Genomic DNA, 27,517 nt, shown 5'->3' with positions numbered 1-27,517 from the left:
ATTGATACGATAAGCTTAAAAATCGACCAGGGATAACCCGAGCAATACACATACTTACCTTTATTCAAAAGTGTTATTTATACATATGTATATATTTTCAATTTACTAAGTAGGAAAAAATAGTTTTTGGACCATAACTCTTTCAATTTTGATGCTATCGTAACTTATATAACATCATTTTAAAGGTAATTAAAAGAGCTACAATTTCTTTCAATATATAATGAAAAACCTTTTATTTTAAAACGGTGAAAGGTCAAAGGGCTCGAAAGAAAATGTGTTTTCGCTGCCGCGCGCTCTTTAAACAATCATAAAAAAAGACAACCAAATTTTTTGTTCTTCGTTTTTTATTATTATAGTTTTATACGTACTTTCATCATTTTTGAGATTTTGTGAAATGAAGGTGGTTTTTTTTAAAATTCGAAAAGTCTTTATTTCTTAAAACAGTCATTTTTTAAAAAAATATTTGTCCTAAAGCAACCAAACTGCTAGAATCCACCAAACTCTCTATAATAAAGTTAATTCTAGACGAAATATTATTAATTTTAATTTTGGTGGAATTGGCACTTATGAAACCCATTGATTTAAAATAAAAAAAGCCGTGAGCAGCTTCATTCAATAACTTTTCATTTCACAAGTTAACTCTCTCTCTCGAATGAAAATTCATAATTTTAATAGACCCGGTGGTCTCGAACCCTCTTGTTCAATTCCAATTGACAACAAAAAAAAATTGTCATAATGACAAGAAATTTCGAAAATGGGAAGTAAAAAAAATTTCGGGCGTTTTGTGCTAGAAGAACTGAAGAAGAAAACTTTGAACTTGAGAAAGACAATTCTTCAACATCACCCCTACTTGCATGCGAAGTTCGAACCCTCTAGTTAAACTTTTTCTGGCCAAAAAATAAGAAAATATAACAAAAATGACCATAAAATGAAGAGGGGTGGAGATGGAAAGTTTCGACCTTAGACAGGAAATCATCTCGCAACTAATTGAACCTACATGTGAAATTTCATTTTTCAGTCGCTTTTCATTTGACCTGCAGAGGTGAGCAAAGGTCAAAAACCACTTTTTTTGCACTGCGACCCCTCGAAATATTCATTTGTTTCCAACCAAACTCTAATAACATCAATCCGCCGCCAAAAAAGCCATGTATGCTAATTTTGAACCAAATCGGACCCATAGCAAATGCTCGAGTGACGAAAATAAGAATTGTAGCTTAAACAGATATATATATATATATATATATATATATATATATATATATATATATATATATATATATATATAAACTACAGACATTCGAAAAACCATCATAATCGTGTTCAGGAGGTCTCAAAACATGGGAAAATGATGTGCCCCCCATAGTCATGCCTACCGTAATAGTCTAATTTTTCCTTGAAAAATTCGACTAAAAACCATTAGATTTTCCTCTCATTTACATTACAACTCACTCATTTTCCGTGCAAAAGACTTTTAACAGTACTCATTTTAAAGCTTATTTCACACACTATAAAACACTATTTTATTAGAAGGCATATAATGTATCTGATCGCCGCTAGATGGCATTGAATACATCTATTAAATTCCAGACAAAATAAAAAACGACTTCGATCTTTAATATCTCGCTTAATATTGCATTTAGAACAAAAAACTGATTTGTTCAGTTTTTTACCTGCTACAATTTTTTTATCATAAAATTTTCGTTAAAACGCATATTTTGGGAGATATTTGCAAAAAACCGATGAAAACCTGAAAAAAATCCGAATTTTCAATTACCAATAACTTGAAAAGTATAGGTTTCTTGAAAAACATTTTTTTTCTCAAAATTAGGCTTTTTATCGATATCTGAGGTTATTTTGAAAAAAAAATTTACAACCGCCGAGAAGGAGTGGCAACCACCCTCAGGGTAGGGCGGAGTTCAGATTATTTTCACTTTTGAAGTTAAGGTTAAGATGAGTCTAATTTCAAAATTTAATGCAAATCGGTTCACAGAAAAAAATAAAAAAACTCGAAGCAATACCGTTTCAATAACTGCACTATAAAAAACTAAGGGCGTTTGAATTTGATGTTTATGTTTTTTTACTATCTGGTTTCAATTAACAGGTTTCTGCAGTAAAGTTCGTGTTCATGGCCATTTTTTAGCAATAGGACAGTCTCTAAAAGCAAACGTCGGCTTATTTTCGAAAAAGATAGTCTCTTGAAACAAATATCATCTTGTTTTGGAAAGAGACTAACAAATGTCGGATTGGTTTTGAAGAAAGACAGTTTCTGAACAAAAATGTGAGATTGTTTTGGAAAAAGACATATTCTACTGACAAATGTCGGCGTGTTTTTAGAAAATACAGTCTCTAAAAGCAAACGTTGGCTTGTTTTTGGAGTAAGATAGTTTCTGAAGACGAATGTCGGCTTATTTTCGAAAAAGACAGTCTCTTAAGAGAAGTGTTGGCTTGTTTTGGAAAAAGACAGTCTCTAAAAGCAAGCGTCGGCTTGTTTTTAGAGTAAGACAGTTTCTGAAGACGAATGTCGGCTTATTTTCGAAAAAGACAGTCTCTTAAGAAAAGTGTCGGCTTGTTTTTGGAAAAAGACAGTCTCTAAAAACAAACGTAGGTTTATTTTTAGAGTAAGACAGTTTCTGAAGACGAATGTCGGCTTATTTTCGAAAAAGACAGTCTCTTAAGAAAAGTGTCGGCTTGTTTTGGAAAAAGACAGTCTGTAGAAGCAAGCGTCGGCTTGTTTTTAGAGTAAGACAGTTTCTGAAGACGAATGTCGGCTTGTTTTTTCGAAAAAGACGTCGGTTTGTTTTCGACGTAAACAGTTTCTGAAGATGAATGTCGGCTTATTTTGAAAACAGACATTTTCTACTGACAAATATCGGCATGTTTTTAGAAAATACATTCTCCAAAAACAAACGTCGGCTTGTTTTTAGAGTAAGACAGTTTCTGAAGACGAATGTCGGCTTATTTTCGAAAAAGACAGTCTCTTAAGAAAAGTGTCGGCTTGTTTTGGAAAAAGACAGTCTCTAAAAGCAAGCGTCGGCTTGTTTTTAGAGTAAGACAGTTTCTGAAGACGAATGTCGGCTTATTTTCGAAAAAGACAGTCTCTTAAGAAAAGTGTCGGCTTGTTTTTGGAAAAAGACAGTCTCTAAAAACAAACGTAGGTTTATTTTTAGAGTAAGACAGTTTCTGAAGACGAATGTCGGCTTATTTTCGAAAAAGACAGTCTCTTAAGAAAAGTGTCGGCTTGTTTTGGAAAAAGACAGTCTCTAAAAGCAAGCGTCGGCTTGTTTTTAGAGTAAGACAGTTTCTGAAGACGAATGTCGGCTTATTTTCGAAAAAGACAGTCTCTTAAGAAAAGTGTCGGCTTGTTTTGGAAAAAGACAGTCTGTAGAAGCAAGCGTCGGCTTGTTTTTAGAGTAAGACAGTTTCTGAAGACGAATGTCGGCTTGTTTTTTCGAAAAAGACGTCGGTTTGTTTTCGACGTAAACAGTTTCTGAAGATGAATGTCGGCTTATTTTGAAAACAGACATTTTCTACTGACAAATATCGGCATGTTTTTAGAAAATACATTCTCCAAAAACAAACGTCGGCTTGTTTTTAGAGTAAGACAGTTTCTGAAGACGAATGTCGGCTTATTTTCGAAAAAGACAGTCTCTTAAGAAAAGTGTCGGCTTGTTTTGGAAAAAGACAGTCTCTAAAAGCAAGCGTCGGCTTGTTTTTAGAGTAAGACAGTTTCTGAAGACGAATGTCGGCTTATTTTCGAAAAAGACAGTCTCTTAAGAAAAGTGTCGGCTTGTTTTTGGAAAAAGACAGTCTCTAAAAACAAACGTAGGTTTATTTTTAGAGTAAGACAGTTTCTGAAGACGAATGTCGGCTTATTTTCGAAAAAGACAGTCTCTTAAGAAAAGTGTCGGCTTGTTTTGGAAAAAGACAGTCTCTAAAAGCAAGCGTCGGCTTGTTTTTAGAGTAAGACAGTTTCTGAAGACGAATGTCGGCTTGTTTTTTCGAAAAAGACGTCGGTTTGTTTTCGACGTAAACAGTTTCTGAAGATGAATGTCGGCTTATTTTGAAAACAGACATTTTCTACTGACAAATGTCGGCATGTTTTTAGAAAATACATTCTCCAAAAACAAACGTCGGCTTGTTTTCAAAAAGACAGTCTCCTAAGACAAATGACGACTTGTTTTGGAAAGAGACATGTTTTTTGATCATTTGAGCTTTCAAAGTCCAAGTTTTCACTGCATAGAGCAGTTCAGACCATACATAACATTCCATGAATTCTATTCTGACGTGGAGGTTTAGATTTATGTTTGCAAACTTTGAGGAGTACCTGACAAACACCTTTCCACCCATTTCAATTCTGATCTTGATCTTAAGAATTAAAGTCAGCAGTTATAACATATACTGTTCATTTAATTAATGAAAAGGACTGTATTATTTTGCTCAGTATATTGATAAATTTGTTCTTAAACAGATCATTAAATATATACATATGAAAATTTTCAAATTCGAATGGTATGTATCAGAGGTAAATGAACTTATAATCTGTGGAGTGTGACCGATTATGTAGATTCAATATATATATATTACAAGAAAATCTCGTGGTTCCCTCAGACACGTTTCATATTAATACGAATATCATTGCTACAACTTTCCAGCAGGCGATGTCACGATGCCCAACAATGTCTTGATTTTATCTATTCAAAATAATTTAGAAAAAAAAACAAAAACATTTTCACTTATTTAATACTGAACACATTATTCACCCCACCACCACACTTACATAAACACTTACACTGATGCGCGTTTCGTTGAACAACTTATCATCTTCAGAGACTGATGGTAAAATGTTTGTTGTTTTACTGATTAGTATAAACATCGCTAACGGTTCCAGAAATTTTAGCTTAGTCAATTATTCTTTACTGTATAGGGGTTGTTTTAATAAAGAAACATGACATTTTCCTAACCTTTTTAACCTTCCCGAATGATACTTGCCGTTTTCCTCTTTGGCTGATGAAATTTTAAGGTTAGGTAATAGGAAGAAGTCGCTGGCGACTACAAAAAAACTCGCACCCGTAATTTTTTTTCAATATTTATGTACAATTTTTAGTTATTAATTAAATCTTTTCACTCTCATTAGACGTGAAATTCCATGTTATATTATTAAGTAATTGGAGTATGAAAATTCGATAAATATCTAAAAATTGTACATAATGAAATTATCGGATGCGAATTTTTACCTTTACTGAGAAAGTTTAGTTTCGTTTCGTTCGAAATTTTCGGATGCGAATTTTTTCGGTATTATGTCAAAATAACAAATTTTTTACCCTTTAAAACTCACCCCCTTTCCCTTAACGACCTCAGATCGCCCATAAATCATTTTTCCTTTCATTTTTATTATAGTCTCCTTAAATAAATTTCATCCTACTATTATATTTCTTCATTATTTATTATTTTTAAAGACTTTTGCCCTGGCCTAGAAGAATTCAAATAAATTATATAAGTAGTTACTTATTATAAATAGTAATTACTTATTAAAAGTGTTTAGTGCAGTGTAAATAAATTAAATAAGTAAGAGACAATGTGTATAAATTCCCCCCATCGTTAGAAATAGTTTAAATAAATTAGAAGTTCACTCGTCTTTTCTATACAATCTATCAGTGTTCCAAAAAAAAAACAACCCTTGTAATACAAAATGATAAACCCTATTAACCCAATTCAAAATACGTATCCACAATTTTATTCTAATTGTTTCGTGCTTTATCAAATTTGGTTGATTCTCCTAACATTTGACGATAAATTGAATCACATTTAAAATATCCTGTGAGATAGTTCATTGATCGTTTTCTGCGTTTTAGGGCATATATCCTGTATCCGGAATTTTTTCTTTAACGGGATTCATTCAACCTTAATTTATTTATTAGTAGGAAGAGGAAGAGCTTCAATGTAATGTGTAATATGAAAAATTTAATTATACCTTGCATCGATACATACTAGCACAGCTCATAAATTTCAGTAAAAATTATCCCATAAATTCGTAATTAAAACCACGTGTGTAGGAATTAATTTCGTTTTATTTGCAACTTAACTGTGAGTCTAAGTGTAGTCTAATATCTAGAAAGTACATTTAAAATCTCATAATTTGATTACATCAATAATATCTCGAATTTTCAATTGTAAAACATATAAGTTTACAAAGTTTATTTTTTTAACTGTTACCTCGAATTTAGTAGTCGATAGAAGTCACTTTTAACTTGGTTTTATCAAATGGAGCTCTCTATTTTCGATTTTTATCATTTGAACGTTATACAGGGTGTCCCACGACGAGATAAAACTATCTGTATATGGCAAAATACTTTGGGTTTTCAAATACGATCTTTTTTTATTAAATATCTCCAAAGATGTACTGTAACTTTTTTATTTTAAATAGAACACTCTGTATATTAATACTTTTTTGAAATCTTCGTAAATTTTTATTATACTTTTGTCTAAAAACGAGATTTAATTGAAACAACTGGAATATTTGAAAAGAGAAAATGTGTTACGGCATTTTTGCCAATTTAACAATGTATTCGTTAATTTTTGATATGAAATTTAGCAATAGACCATCTACTGAAGAGGCAATGATAGTCTAAAATGTAGCAAATGAAAAACACACCAATGTTTATTAATTATTCATGTTTCCAGTAGCTAAAATCAACAAACATTTATGTTAGTATCTTAACAGATTGGTCCTTCGAGCCGGAAAAGAAATATTTTCATTACATTAGGGGTCCAGCAAGAAATATTTTTTAAAGCACATCGCGTATCGACTATCAAATAATAAAATATGAAAATATTTTTGTATATATAAAGAAAATTTCTTTGATTTAGCTACCAAGCAGGATGTATAAGATGACGTTTCATAGATTTATTTTATTACATATCGTCGACGGTAATATGAGTCGTTACCTTCGGGGGGTAAGACTTCAAGTAAATAAAGACGTATTTTACGACAGTGGTGACAAAATTTTATGGTTTTATCCTTAATAAATATTTACATTATTCTTTTGATGTATCTAATGGAATTTTAAACGCATCCAACGGTATTCGATGCCATTGGAATTTTCAAATAAACATACTCAAATTTCATATATTTATTATATTGTTCAATAAATTAAAATTATTAATGGTAAATAAATATATTTTTTCAAAGACCTTCTAATGAAAAGTTTACTGCGTAAATTTTTTTTAAAAATATTAAAAAATCTAGACGTTTCTGATCAGTATTCATCAATGTGGAATGGATGTGTTCCAAGTTCCATAAAATTTTGAAAATATACAGATGCTAATAGAAAATTATCAGGATTAATATGAATTCCCAATCCGATGCCCAAAAAGTATATATCTAGGTTTAATTGACCTCTTCTGGTGTGGAACTAAAGAAAACATTGGGTTTCAAACCTTGCTGCAAATTTGATTTGGATTGGAAGCAGTTTCTGGACACCAAAATCTTTTTCCACTCTTATATAAAAGATATCAGCGATTTATGAGCTTACTAAAAGTGCTAGGAAGTATCAAACAAAAATTTGGTAGTAGATTAAAGATCTATGGTATCAACTACATAATATACAAGGTGTTTTGGACTGGAAGCAGTTCCTCAACACCAAAATCTTCTTCCACACATATTTAAAAGAAAGCAGCGATTGATGGGCTTACTAAAAGTACTGGGAAGTATGAAACAAAAATTTGGTGGTGGTACAATGTTCTGTGGTATCAACTACATAATATACAAGGTATTTTGGACTGGAAGCAGTTCCTTAACACCAAAATCTTCTTCCACACATATTTAAAAGAAATCAGCGAATTATAAGCTCACTAAGAGTACCGGGAACTATCAAAACATAATTTGGTGGTAGATTAAAGTTCTGTGGTATCAACTTCATAATATACAAGGTGTTTTGGATTGGACAGGAAACTGTTTGCTACGATTAACTGAGTACTGAGATTAACTGAATACTGGGATCCAGCTGTCTGTCCATATTGTCTAACCAGACGCGATGTTCTCCTCGATTTTAGGATTTGCACGGTCGAGCTGCCGTAGTTTTTAGGGTAGACAATCATACGAAAGTTCTATGTTTCTTTTGAACTAATTCCCAGTACCCAGTACTCCACAAACCAAGTGTTCTTTACCACGCTTTGAGTTTCACAGACTGAACGTCCCCACGGACAATAGAATAAACTCTAAAGACATACTGGACAGTGTTGATTTTCAGCTTTATTCGACGGCGGCACCAGACCTTGCTGTTTTGCCCAAGAATAAGCCACATTTAGTGAAATTCAATTGCTTGAGGTCGAGATAAGTACTGAAGAATCCATGTGTTACTAAGCCTTTTTTTATAAAATCGGTATTTTCTTATCTTTTGATGATCGTTTATCAAATTACAAAGAAACGCAGACATTAACAGAAAGTCCTTTATACTCGTTTGAGATCGATCAAAAACTTGTAGTACTTGAAGTAATTAATCTGAATTTATGAAAGCAGAACATTTAATCCGATTAACAATCAGCTTCTATTGAAAATTTGTGTTAAAGGCATTAATTTTATCGGGATTTGTGAGGCGAACTTACTAAACGTTAAGAACGAAAAAATAAAATCAAATCCGAGTCAAGATGACCCGATTCCACTGAACCGAAATAATATGCAACAAATCACCTAGTTATGTGTAACATAAAAAACCGTATACATGGTAACTAGATCCGTTTCTAGAGGTTGTTATACGGTCATTGCTTTTAAATGTTGAAAAAGGACAATGTAAGTTATAAAATATCCGTACAAGAAGTGACGGAATTTAATTCGTTTTAAGGCAATTACAAATTGTTAGTTATAAATTAGATAATTTTTTTGTCGGTTTTTTTGCGATCAAATTTCATAGCTTCTATCCAGTCTTTAGTAATTTAGCAAGATGAAAAATTCATGTAATCTTCTTCATTAAATATATAGAGTATTATAGCAAATTCTATTCTATTTGTTTACTCCTTGTATCTTCTTATATCATTGAAACTTTTGTGGGTTAGAGACTTTGTATGTTTTTTTGCACTCTATTCTGTTTTATATGCTTATTGTATCTTCTTCTTTACATATTTTGATCTTTTTGAAGGTCTAGGCTGCAAGTGCTGGCTATCCTCCTTCTTCTGCACTCTATTTGGTTTCCATGCTTCTTGTATGTTTTCCTCCTTTAAGCATCTAAGCTCTGGATCTTTGCTCGTCGTTTTGCACGCTATTCTGTTTTATATGCTCATTGTATTTTATTCTTTTGCATATTTCAATTTTTTTTTAAAGATCTAGGCTACAGGTCCTGGCAATCCTCCTTTTTCTGCACTCTATTCGGTTTCCACGCTTCTTGTATCTTTCTACCTTCAATCTTATTCAGGATCTAAACTCTGGGTATTTGCTCGTTTTTTTTGCACTCCACTCTGTTTCATCTTCTTCTTTTGCATATTTTAATCTTTTTGAAGATCTAGAATGGAGGACATAGCTATCTATCCACCTTCTTCTGCACTCTATTTGATTTATATGCTTCTAGTATCTTTTTATCTTTCATCTTTCATACTTATTAAGGATCTAACCTCTGGGTTTTTGCTCGTTTTTCTGTACTATACTCTTTTCTTATGCTCCTTGTATTTTCTTTGCTTACTTCCTGTCATCTCAATCAAAACCCAAGCTATAGGTACTGGTTATCTCTGTTATCTTTTGCTGTACTCTACTGTTTTGTTAAGATCTAAATTTTTCAGAGTACTACTCTTTGTCTCTCTAAGGGTCCTGGTTATCCTTGTTATTTTTTGCTACTTTACTCTGTTTTATGTGCTCCTTGTATCTTCTCCTGCATTTCCAAATTTTTCCCAAGATCTAGGCTATGGGTTCTGGCTATCTCTGTAATCGTTTGTTGTTGTGTTCCTTGTATCTTATACACTTGCCTGTTTCGTAATTTTCCATGTTTTCCTCTCTGTCTATCAGTATCAGTTTCACATCAAGCTTGAAGTTGGTGTATGACAAATCAGTGTCAAGAACGTTCATCAATAAGAAACAATCCACCAAAGGGTCTCGCCTTTGAACAAAAATGAATGCGACAATCGCTCTGTGAAATTCTGTAGGGTCAGCAAAAGCTAGACTAGTCACGTGATTACTAAAGATTTGAATATGACCTCGGAACCAGTAGACAATGCATCGTTTATGTTTTTGCCAACCCGAAAACATCCTGAGACAAGTTGTTTGAAGAAAACTCTAGCTTAACTCTTCATAACCAAAATTTACTTCACACCTCAAAGAAAATCACCAAGATGAAGTAGTTAAAAAAGCTACAATTGTGATTCTAAACGATTCAGACGTTGACGAATGATGCTTTGACTCATTTATTGTGGTGAATAAATCAACGTTCTAACCATTTTCTTTCTTGAAATAAAGTTCATTGCATGTTTTGGTTTTGTCTTGGATATTACTCCACCATCTACGGACTGGCATTTTGATCAGATCACTTGTTACTTTACTTTCCCATTGGATTTTAGGTCTTTATTTGAGTATTTTTAGCTTTACTATTATTTTTGATGCGTTTTATGTGTCCTACCCAATCTAGCTGCGATTTTATGTATCTGGTGATTGTCTCTTCTTCATCAGTTTTTGTTAGATTCATCGTTTTTTCTTCATAGGTTACTGTTGGCCTTCTTGCTGTTCATTATGGATGTTAACTGTTAATTTTAAATATTTAAACTTGTTTCTCTTCAACTCCATATACTTAGTCTTCTTTCAATTTAATTTGCTCGATCTTCAAGAATGTTTCATCTAGATTCTTTACACTTTTCGTTATTATCGTCAGATCATCTGCGTATGCTAATATTTGAAGGTCTTTGGTACTAATTGTACCCGTGTGACTCTTCGGTTTATATCGAATTCTTGAGTTTTTCCATCTCTCGTAATTCCATGTGAATTACACTCAATCATCACCATTCTGGTGAGCTCTATTAATGTTTTTAGAACATGCAATTTTCGACATTCAATAAATCAATCCCAATTCACTATTCCTCATTCTTTCCAATGATTATAGCCAAATAAACAGATGACTGCTTCATATTTGTGCTTATCTGTATCTGTATCTGTATCTGTATCGAGCGGTTTCATCAAATGTTTGAGCAAATTGATTGTATCAAGCGTGATTGATAGTTTAGAAATCCTTTTGAAGCAAGCATTGACGGTGATTGATAAAAACCACCGTTTATTTTCTTTTTGTGGTTTATCCCCTTCACAGTAACCAATATTAAGGCCAGGAAGCCCAAACATACACAATTAGAGCCTCAAGCATTTGATCAAGCCGCTTGATAGTGTAGGGTTTTCTTAGACAGTTATCTTCATTAACGTCTTCTTTCTTTTTTTTATTTGCTATTATAGAAACATCATTATCTTGTTTTATTCAGAATATCATCATCATTATGCAAATTTATTATCAACTTTAGTAGAAATTAATATATTCTTCCTATATTTGTAACATAATCTGCGACATTGTATAGATGTGGGTTCTCAGAAAATACATTAAACCAGAACATAATATAAACATTCTGTTGCACACCTGCCTCAATAAACATAATGATATCATGGAAGTTTTATACGCAATATTATGAAATCTAATTAAGCGATATTTGTAAATATACTTTTATATATAATCCCATCTTCAAATTTCTTGAGTGTCTCAATGATATTTTCTCACTGGAAGCTCTGCAAGCTGAAATTTTTACGAAATAGAAATCGATTTTTTACTTGAATTTAATTTTGTCTAACAACATTTTTTGAGGAAACTGTTGTGCCAAAAGTACCTGGGGCAACAAAGGAAACACAATAATTTGGACAAAAATCTAACGTAATCTCCTTTCAACTCCCAACGATGTTCAATAAGTTCGATACGCTTTTTATAATGAAAATCGTCAAGTACCTCAAAAAAGGCATTATCTTCTGACATCACCTCTTCATAGTTGGAAAATCTTTGACCACCGAGTTATTTTTTCAAGTCTAGGAACAGAAAATAATACGATGGGGCTAAATCTGGCGAATATGGTGCATGAGGTATCAATTTAAACTTTAATTAATAAATTTTGGACATAGCAATGATGAATGTTGAAGCTGGTGCATTATCTTGATGAAACAACATTTTCGTATTAGCCAAATGCGACCGTTTTTGCTTGATTTCCTTGCTCAGACATTACAATAAGCTCGCAAAATCCTCGCCTTTGATAGTTTTTCCTTAACTGAATTAACTGAAAATTGTGATGTATTTTTAATAATAAAAATTTATATGTTCACATTTGAGCGCTGACGCGCATTGTTCGTTTTGAAATGGAAGCTCCAAAATTTTGTCAAAGTTTCTTTAATTATTGGTAATTCAATCTTCACGAATTTTTTTAAAAAACTTCGATTCGAAAACGAAAGATACACGCCAGCGCTTAAACGTAAACTTTACGATTTTTTTATGTTATTAAAAAAACTTATATCACAATTTTGAGTAACTAATTTTCTAATTTGTTAAAACACGTAATTCCGAAAATGTCAAATTTTTATTCTTTAACCATCTCTATTTTTTAATGAGGGATGACCGACAGCTGGTATAATATTTTTGTGTTTATTACACTTTTCTTTATTACCCCCACAGCCTCACGTCGATAGGGGATGATTTTTGGGTAATTACCAATTTATTGACAGTTTCAAAATTTCTATCTAGAAATGAAAAACCTCATATTATGACCCATATTGGTAGATTATCATGATGAAATAGATGCAGAATATTTTGAAAAATGGGTCTCAGATATTCTCTTAAAAACGATCCATGGTGTGGTACTTAAATAAACAAAGATGACGTATAATTGTCCATGCGCGAAACAGGGAAACTCCAAGTTGATTCCACAAGTTTCCATCGACTGGCCTTGCGATTTATTTATAGTTGTCGCAAAGGCCAGAGGTACCAGAATTTATAAACGTTTAAAATCGAATGGTAAATCCGTTGAAATCATCGGTATACTCGGGATCAAGACATCCCGTCCGTTGTATTTTCCTTATTTAGGATTGTTGTATAGGTTAAATGACATAATTCATAAATTTTTTTACAGCCAGTCTTGTTCATTATCAAATCATCATCATAATCCAACAATTTCAAAACTTTCTGATGATCAGACAAACTAAAAAATTTTTCTATTGGAAATTCTGCAGAAATCTAAATCAGAATATCTTGAATCTTTTATGTATTTTGAAAAACTTATAATTTCAAATCATTTAAATTCATAATTAATAATAATAAATTTGATTTTATCATTTTCTCTGTCAATTATATCAATTATAATAATAAATTTCAAAAAAAATTACATATAAGTGGATACATGAGATTGATTTTTATTTAGACTGAAATATTTGTTAAGAATGTTACATCCATTGTCTGGTCTAAAACGTTCAATACCTCACAGAATGTTACTGATTAGTACAGGTAATATGATTAAATCGATTTTCTGAATAAGCCTAGCAACCCTTAACAAAATTACGGTTTTCGAAATTTTAGAAGTTGTAACTCAAAACGCGAATAACTCGAAAACTAAGAGGAATTCGAAAAAAATTGCTCCAATAATAAACAAAATTTTCTACAAAAAAGTTTTCAATTATTTTTTCGTTGGAGTCACTATTTTTGATTATATCTCCCTCAACGCTGAGAGCCGGAGCATCCGCTCTCGAATTTCCGCCAATTTACGTTCCACGTGGAAACTGCTCTAACTCTTGGAAAACTACTTCGTTTTCAAAAAATCAAAATACATAATGACGTTTAAAATCTCTATTTTCTATTTGGGTAAGCTAACGTAATTTTCGACTTGGGAAATTTTCGAAAATCTTGCGAGATAAAGAGATGTTTTGCCCACACAAGCACTTGAAGTTTCAATGGATATATTCCATCGCTTACCATATAAACAAGCAATTTCTATAAGAATATGTTATTATCAAAATTTTCACGAACTACTTTTTGGTTTCAACTTTCAAAAAACCCGATCATGAACACTATCTTCGTTCTCGGTTGATTATTATTTCATTATTCACATTTTGAAACTTCAAGTTAAAACAAAAACATTTTCAAGATGATGAATTCTTATTTTTACAATTTTGAAAGGGCAAAGAAAGTTGAAAATGTCCCGTTTTTCTTTAAATAAGTCGTACTTGTGATGAAGCACGTTACACAGAATCGATTGCGAATCGTGGCAGAGTAAGAAGAAGATGAAGAATCGATTAATTGTGACGAGGAAAACGATGAAAATTAAGACTCTGACTGATCCATTATTTTCCTTCGAATTACCTTTTTCTGATGCAATTAGAACTATATCAAACTGATAATTAATCTAATTGAATCAATATATTTTCGAAATCCCATTTTAAAGTGAAAATATTTAGGTTAGTAAAAAATAGAAACCTTATTTTGTACAGAATTTTTATGAGTTTAAAGTTAAAAATTTCGAAAATCCGTGCACGTAATTTTGATAATGTTTTCTAGACTTATTCAGTATCCCAAAACCTCCCAGAATCTCCCAATTTAATTTAAGGTTTTAACTCAAAATCGCCTAATTTGCCTGTACTAGATGTAAATTTTAATCTTGACCTCGACATAGCGTTCAAGTTCAGGCGTTCAGCAATAATAAATTATTAGTTTTTTTCTGCATTCAAAATGTATTTATTCACTACGTTTATTGACCTCCTTAATTCTAGACTTAAATTTTGTTTTTTCCGTAGATGTAATACTTAGAATACCAATTTTAATTCGATACATTTTTTTGAGGGATTTAAACAATAGAATTTGGCTTGAAATTGATTGTGAAACGGGCCAGATTATACACTTTTTGTTATTTAATTATAAAATTGAAGCATTTCATATATTACGACATCTAGCGTTATAATTTCAAATAATCATTCATCTATTAATAATTATAATAATATCTTGAGAATGTGAATTAATTTTTTGGATTTTGACTTGGATAATCGACGAAGAAATAATTATAAGTTGATAGATCGATAACCCAGAAATACAAAATTATAAGGATACGTAAGTGGCGAATCTACAAGGGAAGCTAACTGGGTGGTCTGTGATTATGAACCAAGAGATAATAGGGGTCCGGGGGTCTTCCACAAAGACATTTTTGTATGCATACACCAACTAAAACAATCTAGATTTTTTACATATTTTTTGTTTTGTCTTGATATTCTACAACTTTCTTCTAAATTTTCTAGACTCGTGCGTTTGTTCTTAGATCTGGTGAAGTGGTCAATAATGTCGTCTATTGGTTTCACGTTTTTTTTTTTTGATATGTTGACTAGCGCCAAGCTCTTTTGAACGTATGTGGTGACCACGCATTTAAAAATACTTAATACTGGTAGACATTTATCCGAAGAAAATTCCAAAAGGGGAAAGGCAAGCTTTGGTTAAAGCTGCTCATGGAAAACTGCTGAAACGAAAATTGAGCAGAAAATTAAAAAACTCTAAGAAATATGTAAGCAACATTCCAAATAAACAAAACGTAGTTGAAAAATCAAGAAAATCGGAAGCCCGCTGAAGGTTTTATATCCATTTTCAACGACAAGTCATTTTTTACTTTTGATGGGAGTGAAACGCCTAAATTTATGAAAAACAGTGCGTCAGATCTATATTAATAAATTTCATAAAAAAAAACATGAAGGAAATTTTGTGTTTTCTCTAAGTTATGGCAACTGCTCATTATGCAAACGACGTTGTGGAAGCTTTTGCAGAATTGAATATTTCTTTGATTGAGAAGTCTAGGAATTCTCAAATATTGAAAGAAATAATTTTGGGTGATGATTCAATTATATGAAATGCGCTGCAGGCGACTGCGAAGCTCTCGCACTATACACTCATTGTTGACATTCAGGCGTCAGTCGGCGTTGTGCTACAACCACGTAAACATATCCGCCATTATTGCTGCTTCCGCCAAGTGTGATTCATTTTCTGCAGGCTGTAATGCTCCAGAAATCCATCGGAGACTGAGTTGTGTGTATGGGGAAAACTTCATGAGTGATGGTGTTGTCAGTTGACATAATGGTTAAAGAAAACCGCAGATTCACCATTACTGCTTTGTCTATGGAATTTCCAGAAGTTTTAAGGTCTGTTTTGTACTCTAGTTGGATTCATTGGCGACAACTTTGTTTGAAGAGGGTATTGAAGAGCTTGTCCACATTTATAGCAAATGTCTCAATATTTTCGAAAAATGTCTTGAAAAAAAAACGGCCCTCGTAATATTTCAATGGTTCAATATTAATATTGAGAATTAATTAATGTTCTAGATTATACAGGTACAAAAAAAAGTTCCCCTCAGTCTATGGAAAGTGTCAAAACATCTATAGTTAGTCCTAACGTGGAGATCTTCGACAAAAAAATTCAATTATTAAAATTAAATTTATTGAATTTATTGAAAATAAGTATTAGAAATCATTTCTGATTCTTTTATAACTATTTTTACAATGTTTAAATCTTGTAAAAAGATTCGAAAAGAATTTTTGAATCATAGAAAGCATCGTGTAGTTTCTAAAAACAGTAAAATTAATATAAAATCGTACGAGATCGTTTGGACGTTAGTTTTTCTAAGCTTTTTGCCACTTTCGTGGCCAACTAGCATTCTGCGCAACTGTATGAAAAAACTCTTACCCGTTACTTTAACAAGATTGGCTATAAAAACAAATATCTCATTTCGAGTTTTTTCGGAATAAATATTAACTGTAGTTTGTCAATAAAAAATATTTCTCACGATATTTTTTATAATTATATAGAATTTTTAATATCCAGGCGAATAAAATTAGTGTCGCTCTAACAAATAATAGTGTCACAAGCCTATTTAAATCACAAATCACATAAAAATATCTTTTTAGATACGAGGTTTGTACCCAAAGTAAGATTCCCTCAAACGCTCGCTCGTTTAAAACAGTCTTAATTGCCTCTCCACCAAGTGCGAAGGCATCTGACTTATTCCATTCCCTTTCAGCACCTCTCCTAAGGGTTACATGGAATTTCATGGGATTCCATTCCGATTGTCCAGAAAATCAACAGTGAGTTGCTTAAAGATATCATGGCGCAATTGAAAGCACTTCAATTTTGGATTATCGTGGTGATGAGTGTTCGTTGAGTCCGTCGGATGCTGACACAAGAAGCAACGCATTGACTGTAGTCGAAATTTTCTTCAACAAACGTAGGTGTTTCATTGCATCCTCGAAACAAAACAACAATCTAGTCAGTGACATCACTCTGATTCAACACTAACAAAGAAGTTCAAACCAGCCTAGAAGCTAGGAAAGATTCCGGAATCTGTGTTTGGGGTATATTTCATACAACCTGGGATGAGAGATATTATGAGACATTGACCAAACTTCAACGAGCTATCCACATGACGAACTAATGGATGTAGTAGTGCTTCACGGTTGTGAAATACAGGAGGTTTCGAAGAGATTAGGGTGGATTGTTGTGGTCTATTCCCGATTTGGACTTAACTCTCTAATAGCGACGATGAAGTCTAAGCAGAGGTCACACGTTTCCTCGAGCACCATCATCAAAACTGTGTCTAAAAAATGTTGAAAAATAGGCAATAATGTAAGCTTTTTAACGATTTCCTCAACGATGTATAAATTAATAACAATAAACAATGTTTATTTTTTATACCAACCCCACAGTGGAGGTTTAGAGCTACGTCATCGAATGCTTTTGAAAATAAAAGAATTTGCTCTACGAGATTGCTTCTTCATAATTAATACCTCCAAGGCCCTTTCCATAGCAACTCGCTTAATTAGTACCTGTCGTTTCGTACATACTTCCGCTGATCTTTTTGAGAATTAGGCTCAGTTTTGTCCAATACAAGTTGAGTATTTGTATCTAGATGAGAATATGTGTTATCAATGTTTGTAATAATGTGTGGGTGATATAGATTTAGTTTCCGACCCGTTCATAGTTTCAATTTTGATTTGGTTTGTTGGAGTAACCTCTACATGGATTGCCTTCTCTGCAGCGATGAGCTTCACTTAGGAGTACCGTTCCTGACGTGAGGATCTATCGTGTCCGTGCTGGTTTTGGATCGCCCTGGGCCACCCATCTCTGGGAAGCGTTCCTTTATTCAAAATCATCGTTGGATCATTGGAAGTAATAATTAATTGTGAACAAAAACCAGAAGATGTACGATAATTTTGCTCAATGTTTCCTTTTATAATAATTCTAATAAGTTTTGATAACTATTCATTCTTCATAACTTTTCTTTAGTTTTATCTGTTATAATTTTTCTATTCATTGAATACCTTTTGGTAATATTTGGGTGTTTAGTTTATTTTCCCTTTTTTTGACGCCAATGTACGCGGAAATTAAAATTTGTTTCACCATAATATAAAAGACGAAATTGAATGCGCCCACTGATCTACAAAGCAACAACAATCAAATGCAATTTCCAGTACAAACAAGTTTCAATAAAATAAAAGTCACGTACTTGCAGAGACTGCCAGTTCTCAAGAATACCTCGTAGTTCTTTGTGTCTCTGACCTACAAGAGATTCTCGAGGCATACAAATTTACTTATAATGTTTTTATGATTCAATTAGGAGTTAAAAAGATGGATTTATTAGAAAATAGATACAATTTTTCGTGTTTAATTCAAGTCAATATCTCAATTAACAAGTTCTGTTTCGTCCAGACCTCATTCTGAATTCAATTGGCATTTCGATCGATAAATACGGCATTGGAGAGTAAGTTGGATGCGTAATTAAAACGAATAGAGGGTGGTTCGAATATAAACCGGAATTTTTGATAATTGGCTGCACTGGATACTAGACGAAGCGTAAAGAATATCCGCGACCGCGTAACTTTGCTTTTTAGGGTACTTGCAGCCATAAAATCCGCGGAAATTTGACGAAAATTACTCGAGGGATTCGGGAATGAGTGCCTCTCCGAAACTTGAGTGCTTGAATTGTGTTTCACTTCGCTTTGATCTTTGATATGATACTAATGATAATGATTCATCTTCACCCTTATTCTTGTTACTCTACTTTATGATGTATGACCAATATTTATCGAAAACACCAAAAAACAAAAGAAATAATATTATACTCGTATATCAAGTGCCTTGTACTAATTGTGAAAGTGTCTACATAGGGCAGACATCTCAGTATTTAGAAAATAGAGGTCATCAATACGATAAATCATATTTTGATAAAAACTCGGAACTATCTTTCAAAAATTATAAAAAAAAAAACTAATTTTGAAATAGAAGAGACCTAAAATCAAGAAGTTTTAGAAACATAAATATTTATTCATATAGGAAGACGACTTGATAGAAGCTTCAACTACTTTGTTTTTAATTACTTCAATGAAAATTAGAATTCACATTCGATTTCAGTTTAGAATACACGAAAAACCATGCTTCGAAATGTACTAAGTGCTTTTGATTTTAATATGAAATAATAGAGCCCAAGAAAAAGAATACTCAAAATCAGTACACTGAGCTTCGTCTGTTTGGTGATAACTATTCAGGTCAAAACGAAAACCAAGCGATGTCAAGGTTCTGCTTATATCTAACAGATTCCAGATCGCTTAGTATTTCCCTGTTCTTTCCTTGTAACAGGGATTTAGTAATAATATTTAAGGCTGTAGAGAAATATGACCACGTTTTTGATGTTCATGATATAACTGACTTAATTCTGCTAAAACTCATCACGGTTTAATAAGTTCACTGTTCGTGAGATTACATCATATGACATAGTTTTAGATTTCAAGAAATGGCAAAATAGGTTTTACAAAAAATCGTGTGTATCACAAGAAACAAAAGGGAAAACACAGATTAGAAGGATAGTACTTTCAAATTAGTATTCTCTTTAGTTTGTTTATAAATCTAAATTGAAAGGATATGTTAAAACATAAATGGTATTAATCATCACAACTTTTTACTGGTTTTACCCTTTCCACCTTCGGTTAAGGCTTACCAAGGTCGAGTGCCAATGAAAAAAAAAATGATTACCAGCAATTTGGAATTGGAAAAAACCAATGATGCTCCATAAATCAGAAATATTCGGCATGAAATCTACATCTTTGATTTTTTTTCTTCTTTAAACTAATTTTAGTAATTTTATTATCTTTTTAGTAAATTGTACTTGATTTTTTTTAAAGGGCGAGTTTCACTTTTTTAAAACTATATAACTAAATTATGGATAAAGTACGAGTACGAGTATAAAAGTTTGAATCCCTATTTTTAACGAAATATTTTAATTTATTCAGTTTTTTTTAGTTTTCCCAAAGTTTACTTTCTTGGAAATTTAAGGGGGTTATCCCATGTGACGGCCTGTTTTTCATAGATTTTTTTTCTACGACCAGTGAATAAATAAAGCTTTAAGTTTATTATTATTTATTAACATATATTTGGACAGTATAAATATAAAGTTAAAAATATTGTGTAGAACTTGAGTTACAGCGTTTTGAACACCCCCGCCTCGAAAAAATGAGCTCGCACTTCCTCCACGATTCCGACTAATTGGCTTATCTCAAACAAAAAAAAACGGTGGTTGTAATCTGTAAGCCTAAATGCCCGGAATGGACTATTATGAAATGAATATAAAAAACATTGGACTTTTGGTAGACGTTTGAAATAAAAGTTGCGAATTTTGCGTTTTGTTTTTTGCTATAAAAAAATCGAAATTTTGTAAATTTTGGATTGATAATAGTTCACTCCATGCGGTAACATGTCTTGAGTGTGCCCTATAAATTTCAAGTCATTCGATCAAGCCATTTTTGAGATACGATAGAGGAAAGCTTGAAAACACAGTTTTGAGAAAAACGCGTTTAAAGTTTCAAGTCCATTTAAAACTATGAAAATCTCAACTTACCTGCATTCTTCGAAGTTTTATTAAGACTAAAATAACTTCGGTAAAATATTCAATAAATATAGAAATTTCTGTTTAAGCCTGTAGAAACTTGTCTAAACTTGTATAGATGTACATATGTATAAAAAGGGGGCCAGGTATAAAGTCGATGGTACACAATAGGCCCGGGCCCCAACTGCAAACTCAGCGCTCCGAACAGCTCTTTCTTCTACCTGCTGTATCTTGAAAACGACTTGGAATTTTCAAAAATCACTTTACTACCATATTATAGACATGTTAAGAAAGCAATTTATGAGAAAAATATCGATTTTTTGAGCCGATCACATGGGATGACCCCCTTAAAAACCGATTGGATTCAGTTAATATCAAACTAAATGTTAATAGTATAAATATACAGGATGAGTTGGGAGGAGCGCACCAAACTTTAGGAGTGTATTATACACGTAAAAATAATGTAAAAAAACTCATATGTTATTCGATTTTGATTTCAAGCTTCGGAGTAATTAAAAATTTTCAACTAGCTTTCCACTTATATCTGAATTTTAACATTATCAAAGTATGCCATGTTTGAGGCTCAAAGGCATTTGATAATTCTGACGTTTTGATGACCTGTCAGTATACAGTCAACAGTAACAGAGCGTTTAATTTCGAATTTATGTGATTGTTAATGTTGTAAAATGCCAGATACTTATTCAAATTTAGAATATGCAAATATGGTGTTTGTGTATGGTTTCTGTAATGGAAATGCTACAGCTGCTGCTGCAGAATATCGTCGACGTTTTCCACACCAACGATATCCTGATAAAAACGTATTTATTAGAGTTTTCAACAAATTGTGCGTGACTGGTAAGCTTCCCAGTGCTAACGTATCATCTGAACGCGCTACTCGACAAGGTTTGGTAGAAGTAAAAAATATTCTGCATCTAGTAGAAGAAGCTGCAACTACTAGCTTACGGAGAATTGCCACTCAATTGGGAATTCCACAAAAAAGGGGGATAAACACACTCGAACTTATATCTGGATTACGCTAACCGTATGGAGTTTTGTCGGTGGATAAATAATAATCATCGTGTTGTATCGAGTATACTCTTTACGGATGAAGCTACATTTACCCGTGATGGCATTAATAATACTCGTAACTATCGTGTATGGTCGGACGAAAATCCTCACGCAACAGTCGAAAGCAATTTTCAACATCGGTTTTCTGTAAACGTGTGGTGTGGTATGATTGACGATTATTTAATTGGCCTGACAACTACCTAATTTTTTTTATAAAATAAACTACAAGGCCTACTAGAGGATGCTCCTGTAAATATTAGAATGCAGATGTACTATCAGCACGATGGAGCTCCTGCACATATCAGGTCAAGCAACATTTGGACGAACGTTTTCCAGGGCGTTGGATCGGTCGTGGAGATCCCATTTATTGGCCTGCAAGATATCCAGACCTCACACCACTAGATTTTTGTTTATGGGGCTGGATGAGGAACGAAGTCTACAAAATAAAAGTGGACACATATTAAAGAAGAAAGAAATGAATCAATTGGGAGAGCAACAAAAGCTCTTCGGTATGGCGGTATTTTTGAACATTTATTGAAAGAACGCTATGATTAAGAAAATTTTTAGGTGATAATTTGTTAATATGCTATAACTTGAAAACAAATGAAAATCGGATAAGAACATACGACTATTTTTAAATTATTTTTACGTGTATAATACACTCCTAGAGTTTGGTGCGCTCCTCCCGACTCACCTTGTATATTATCGGTTCTGTATTTATCTATAATTTATTTATTATTTATCTTGTCTATTTACTAATTTTTCACTTACTTTTCCATGTTTTTTTTTCAGAAATAACAGCATACAGAGACGCTTCGTGTCCTAGAATATGCAAAGAAAACGCTTACGGAGATCCAGTTTGTGGAAGTGACGGAATCATATATCCAAATATTTGCGAACTTAAGAAAAAAACATGCGGCAAAGGTGACTGTTCATTTTACAAATTTGAGTAATTTAAAATTAATTTTTATACTTCGTGCACAAACAACTTTCGTTGAACTTGAATCCCACATCGATTCCAGTCAATGAAATTGCAAATTGATAATCTGTTTATAATAAAAGAAAATTATCTTTAAAATAATATTATTAACACTACTGTTGTCTATGCTGAAGAAGAAAAAACAATTCGTGTTGTTCCAGTTAATAATTCGATTATTTATTCGTATACATACAGGAGGTACGTAAAATTGATCCTAAGAGGTAGACCGCCCAAACTTAATTACTTAACGATGACATAAATTCAACTATATATCTATTAACGAAAAATCACTTTTTTTTAGCCGGGCAGGTAATAATGATAAAAAAAAATACGAGGATATTGAAAAAATAAATATCCTCTAATTAGAGATTAGAAACAGCAGTATACAAATCAGTCCTTCTACGAAGACTACCTATATACTTAGTAATTAACTATAAATGAGATCTGCTGGCTTTCTGGGAATCAAATTTGTCAATAATTTCGGTTGAATCAATTTTTTTAGAGTATTCGAAATCGATAGAGATGATGATCAAATCTGCAATCATTTGCTTTGTCGCGTGATCTCAATCTCAATTAATTACTTGTCTTTGTCTGATTCCTTTGGTTGTCTTTCTCTCTATCCATAGACCATTGGGTTCATTCGAACTACCACGCAATTTGTAAAGAAATTATACTAATGAATCACAGTAGAAGATGTCTTAAACACACAATTTTTTTGTTGGTGGTAAGTTGTAGTTACGAATTATTCAGCTTTATTGCAAATTTGAACATAGTTGACAGATTAAAAGACAAAAGTAGTTGTGAATAATTTGTTTCTTTTCTGTAATTTAAGTAATGGGAAGCTTTCCAGTTCTATAAACTATGAAATTTTTGAGTTAGTATGAAGTAACTATCACAATCTTTCACAAAAATGAGAAAATAATATCTAAATATTCAATTGAAAATCGCGAAAATTTCAAATTTTTAACTACCTAAGAAAACGATTGTCATTGGGACGTCATAATTTCAATAAAAATGTTGTCTGCAACGTAGCGTGTTTTTATTTATTAGTTACGTATAAATAAAATATCTTCTTTAATTTTCAATATTTTGATAAAGACTCAAATAGAAGTCGAAATCAAGAACATTTAGAAGCATAATATATTTTTCTATATATAAGAATAAAGTAAATAAACCTTTTATAGGTTAAAAAACGACCAAGACCAAACCATTGTGTATTAGAATTTCTTATTATCAAAAAAAAAACTTTATCAGGTGTTTTAGTCGTAGTATTTTTATATCCTAGCACAAAACACGATTTATATACCATTTTTCAGATTAATCATAATCCTATGCCCAGTTTCCATTTTATACCTATGACGTCATGCAATATGGCGGCATTACTGAAATATCTAAACTACCTACAAAATTTTTTAATTTTCAATAATTTCTTTCTCTATCAATATTGATCAAGTATGATCAAGATCAAGTATGCAAGTTCCAAGAATAGTGATTAACTTCACTCTAGTGCTTTTACTTTGTCCATCCAGGATTTCATATACACTGCGACCCAAAAAAAAATATTATGTCCCATTTTCTTACTGCAGCGCTGAGAATAATGAATATTTATAACTATCCATATATACATTTGAGAAATTTCAGTATGTTAGATAGTTCTAGCTTCTAAAGATCTCCATTTTCCATTTAAAATGCTTTCTAGATAAAGACTCCTCGTAGTAATCAGTAGCTCCCAGGAGTATCTTCTCCTAACTCAACCCCTGTAGTTAATCCCAGTAACTGATCTTTTTCCTATCAACCACCTTTTCTAGTGATTCCTCTATTGTTCTGTAGCTGATTTCACAGAAGGGCTCAGATCCTACAGAGGGTTTAACCGCCTCTACTTCACCAAGTCTATTTATTATTTAATTTCCCTCAATTCCAGTATGTCTCGGAATCCATTGGAAGGTAAGTTTATTGTCTTGGAATACCGGGATAATAAAGTTACCCATCACTAATGTTGGCTTGGCCATGGGACAAGATGATAATTATCCTTGGAGATATTCGTGAATCCTTGTTAACCAAAGTATTATCCATCAACTTTCCTTGGTACAAGATGATAATTATCCTTGGAGATATTCGTGGATCCTCGTTAACAAAAATGATATCCATCAATTTTACGTGGTATAAGATGAAAATTATCCTTGGAGATATTCGTGGATCCTTGTTAACCAAAGTATTATCCATCAATTGTCCTCGGTATAAGATGTCAGTTATCCTTGGGAGATATTCGTGGGTCCTTGTTAACCAAAGTATTATCCATCAACTTTTCGTGGTATAAGATGTGAATTATCCTTGGAGATATTCATGGATCCTTGTTAACTAAAGTAATATCCATCAATTTTACGTGGTATAAGATGTCATTTATCCTTGGAAATATTCATGGAATATTTATTGAAATATTTGTTATATTTTTATCATAACCTAGATTATAAAACGGTTATTTCAGAATTTAACTTTGCTTTCTTTTTATTGTTTCGTTTTAGAACAAAAAAAAGGAAACAAAACTGTTAAACTCTAGTTAAATACTTATTCTTCTTCTCTTTTTAAACGGTTTTTTGCAGGTGTAACATTATCTTCGGACCCAAATTTGTGTAAGAGATCGAGTGGATCGAAGTGTGACCACAGGTGCGGAGGTGAAAAGGATCTTGTATGCGGCACAGATGGCCGAACGTACAGCAATCGGTGTATGTTACAAGTTGAAATTTGCAGGTAAAGAAAATTTTTATTCTCTTCATGCAATTAAAAAAAATTGTTCGATTTTAGTGCTGTCATCAGATTTTAAGTATTTCCGTTAAACAACAATTTATACAGGGTGTTATATTGTCAGATTTAGATTAAATCGATTATAAGTTTTTCGATATCTTTCGCATAATCGTCAATATTTCCATGTTTTATGCTATATAAGCAGTTTGCTAAAGCAGCCGATGATTTTTTCGTCAGCAGGTGCTTTTTCATATCAATAGAGGCACTTGATAATATATTTAATGAACATCGTTATCTAATTTTTCTCTATAAAACTCAATTGTTTGATGGCAATCCCGCTCACATCCATGTAAGGTAACATAGAAGGTGTAGTTTTTATGTCAAATATTTCCTCCATATTTGCTGCTTTTATTAAAGGCGCACCATCTACAACGATCATATTTGAACCGCCTTCGTACATTTCTGTTATTAGGAAACATACAAATGAAATTACTATGGAGATTTATAAAACTTTACGTATTCCAGATTAGGTATTGGTCTATCACATCTTGGTGCATGTAATAACATCAGTGCGCATAGAGAAAATTGTCCAGTAGATTGTAAGCAAGCACCTATGGATGGACCCGTATGCGGCAGTGATGGAAACGTCTACAAGAACACGTGTCAGATGAAAATACTTACTTGCGGGTAAGTGGAGTTAACCTTGATAAATATTATCATTTTCCAGTAAGCCTGTAACATTTCCAAAATGGAAAAACAATATTTTTTATCAACTTATCATTTATTTTGTTGATATTGTATCCATGTGTCTATAATGACTTATATATCGGAAACAAGACCAGATATATCAAAAACGAAGCAGCTTTTGGAAAATTCTATTAGATTGAGAATGAAGCAAAAACATCAGACGATTATGTGAAGTAAATAACATAAACGAATGACAAACGATAGATTGGTAGTAGTGAAGTAGAGGTCAACCATGGAAGAAAAGGAACAAGCGTTAGACATACTATGGAGGAAAGAAGAAGAATCCACGCGAATGATCAAACCTCGAACTACGGACTTTACTGGTAAACTTAGGGTAAAGATCAAAACAGAATTTATTCGACTAAGCTACGGAATACCCAGGTAACAATTAGAAAAATGAATGAAATTGTATACGATGCAAACGCGTTGTATCCGCTTTTCTTTGGGAATACCAAAACAGACAAAGCTATAAATGTTTGGAAAGCATATTTAATGGAAAAAACATAACCTATAAATAAAAGTAAGAAAACTAAATCAGAATACTAGTAATATAAAAGATATGATAAAAATAATAATCTATTTTGAAATTTGGAGATACCTAATTTAAGTTTATTGGTTATTAATTTATATAATTTAACAGTTACATCGTTTATAGCTCTGAATATTTACTTGTAAGAAAGTAAAATCGAAGAACTTGGTGTTATTAAACTCCTACCACATCCAGCATTTAGTCCATCGTCAGATTACTATTTATACAGATGACGAAAAATTTGAATCCAAATGAGATGCTACAATTTTTCGCATCTAAGCCCAAATAATTACTCACTAGGGTTGCTACTTAAGTTTTAAAACAGACAAATAAATGCTATATGAATTTATACTTGTTCAAATTAATCCCCATTAAAATCAATACACTGTGCATGCGTTTGAAGTAATTTGAACGCATCATTCGTTTTTTCAGATGTAGAAAAACGTTGAGATCGCAATTCATTTTTGATCTGCGGGAAGATCTAAATGGTCGCGAGGTGTGCAAATTGTTTTTAAGAGGTGAAAACCACCCCCTATCGAAAAATACCAATATTATAGTTTTTC

At 32.4% G+C, this 27,517-nt stretch overlaps 1 protein-coding gene across 1 annotated transcript in view; it reads left to right on the top strand.

Moving 5' to 3' along the window:
• The window catches only part of LOC130894028 (serine protease inhibitor dipetalogastin), a 55,232-nt gene that overhangs the window by 14,165 nt on the left and 13,550 nt on the right, over nt 1–27,517 (top strand). Inside the window, exons 2-4 of the mRNA XM_057800544.1 lie at nt 22,750–22,881; nt 25,537–25,684; nt 26,204–26,365. Coding sequence (XP_057656527.1) covers nt 22,750–22,881; nt 25,537–25,684; nt 26,204–26,365 — 442 coding nt within the window. The remainder of the gene's footprint in view (nt 1–22,749; nt 22,882–25,536; nt 25,685–26,203; nt 26,366–27,517) is intronic.

The sequence above is a fragment of the Diorhabda carinulata genome, chromosome 5 (assembly GCF_026250575.1).
Source record: "Diorhabda carinulata isolate Delta chromosome 5, icDioCari1.1, whole genome shotgun sequence".
In the NCBI taxonomy this organism is placed as follows: Eukaryota; Metazoa; Arthropoda; class Insecta; order Coleoptera; family Chrysomelidae; genus Diorhabda; species Diorhabda carinulata.
The sequence above is the reverse complement of the archived record's forward strand: the minus strand, read 5'-3'. Positions and strand labels throughout refer to the sequence as shown.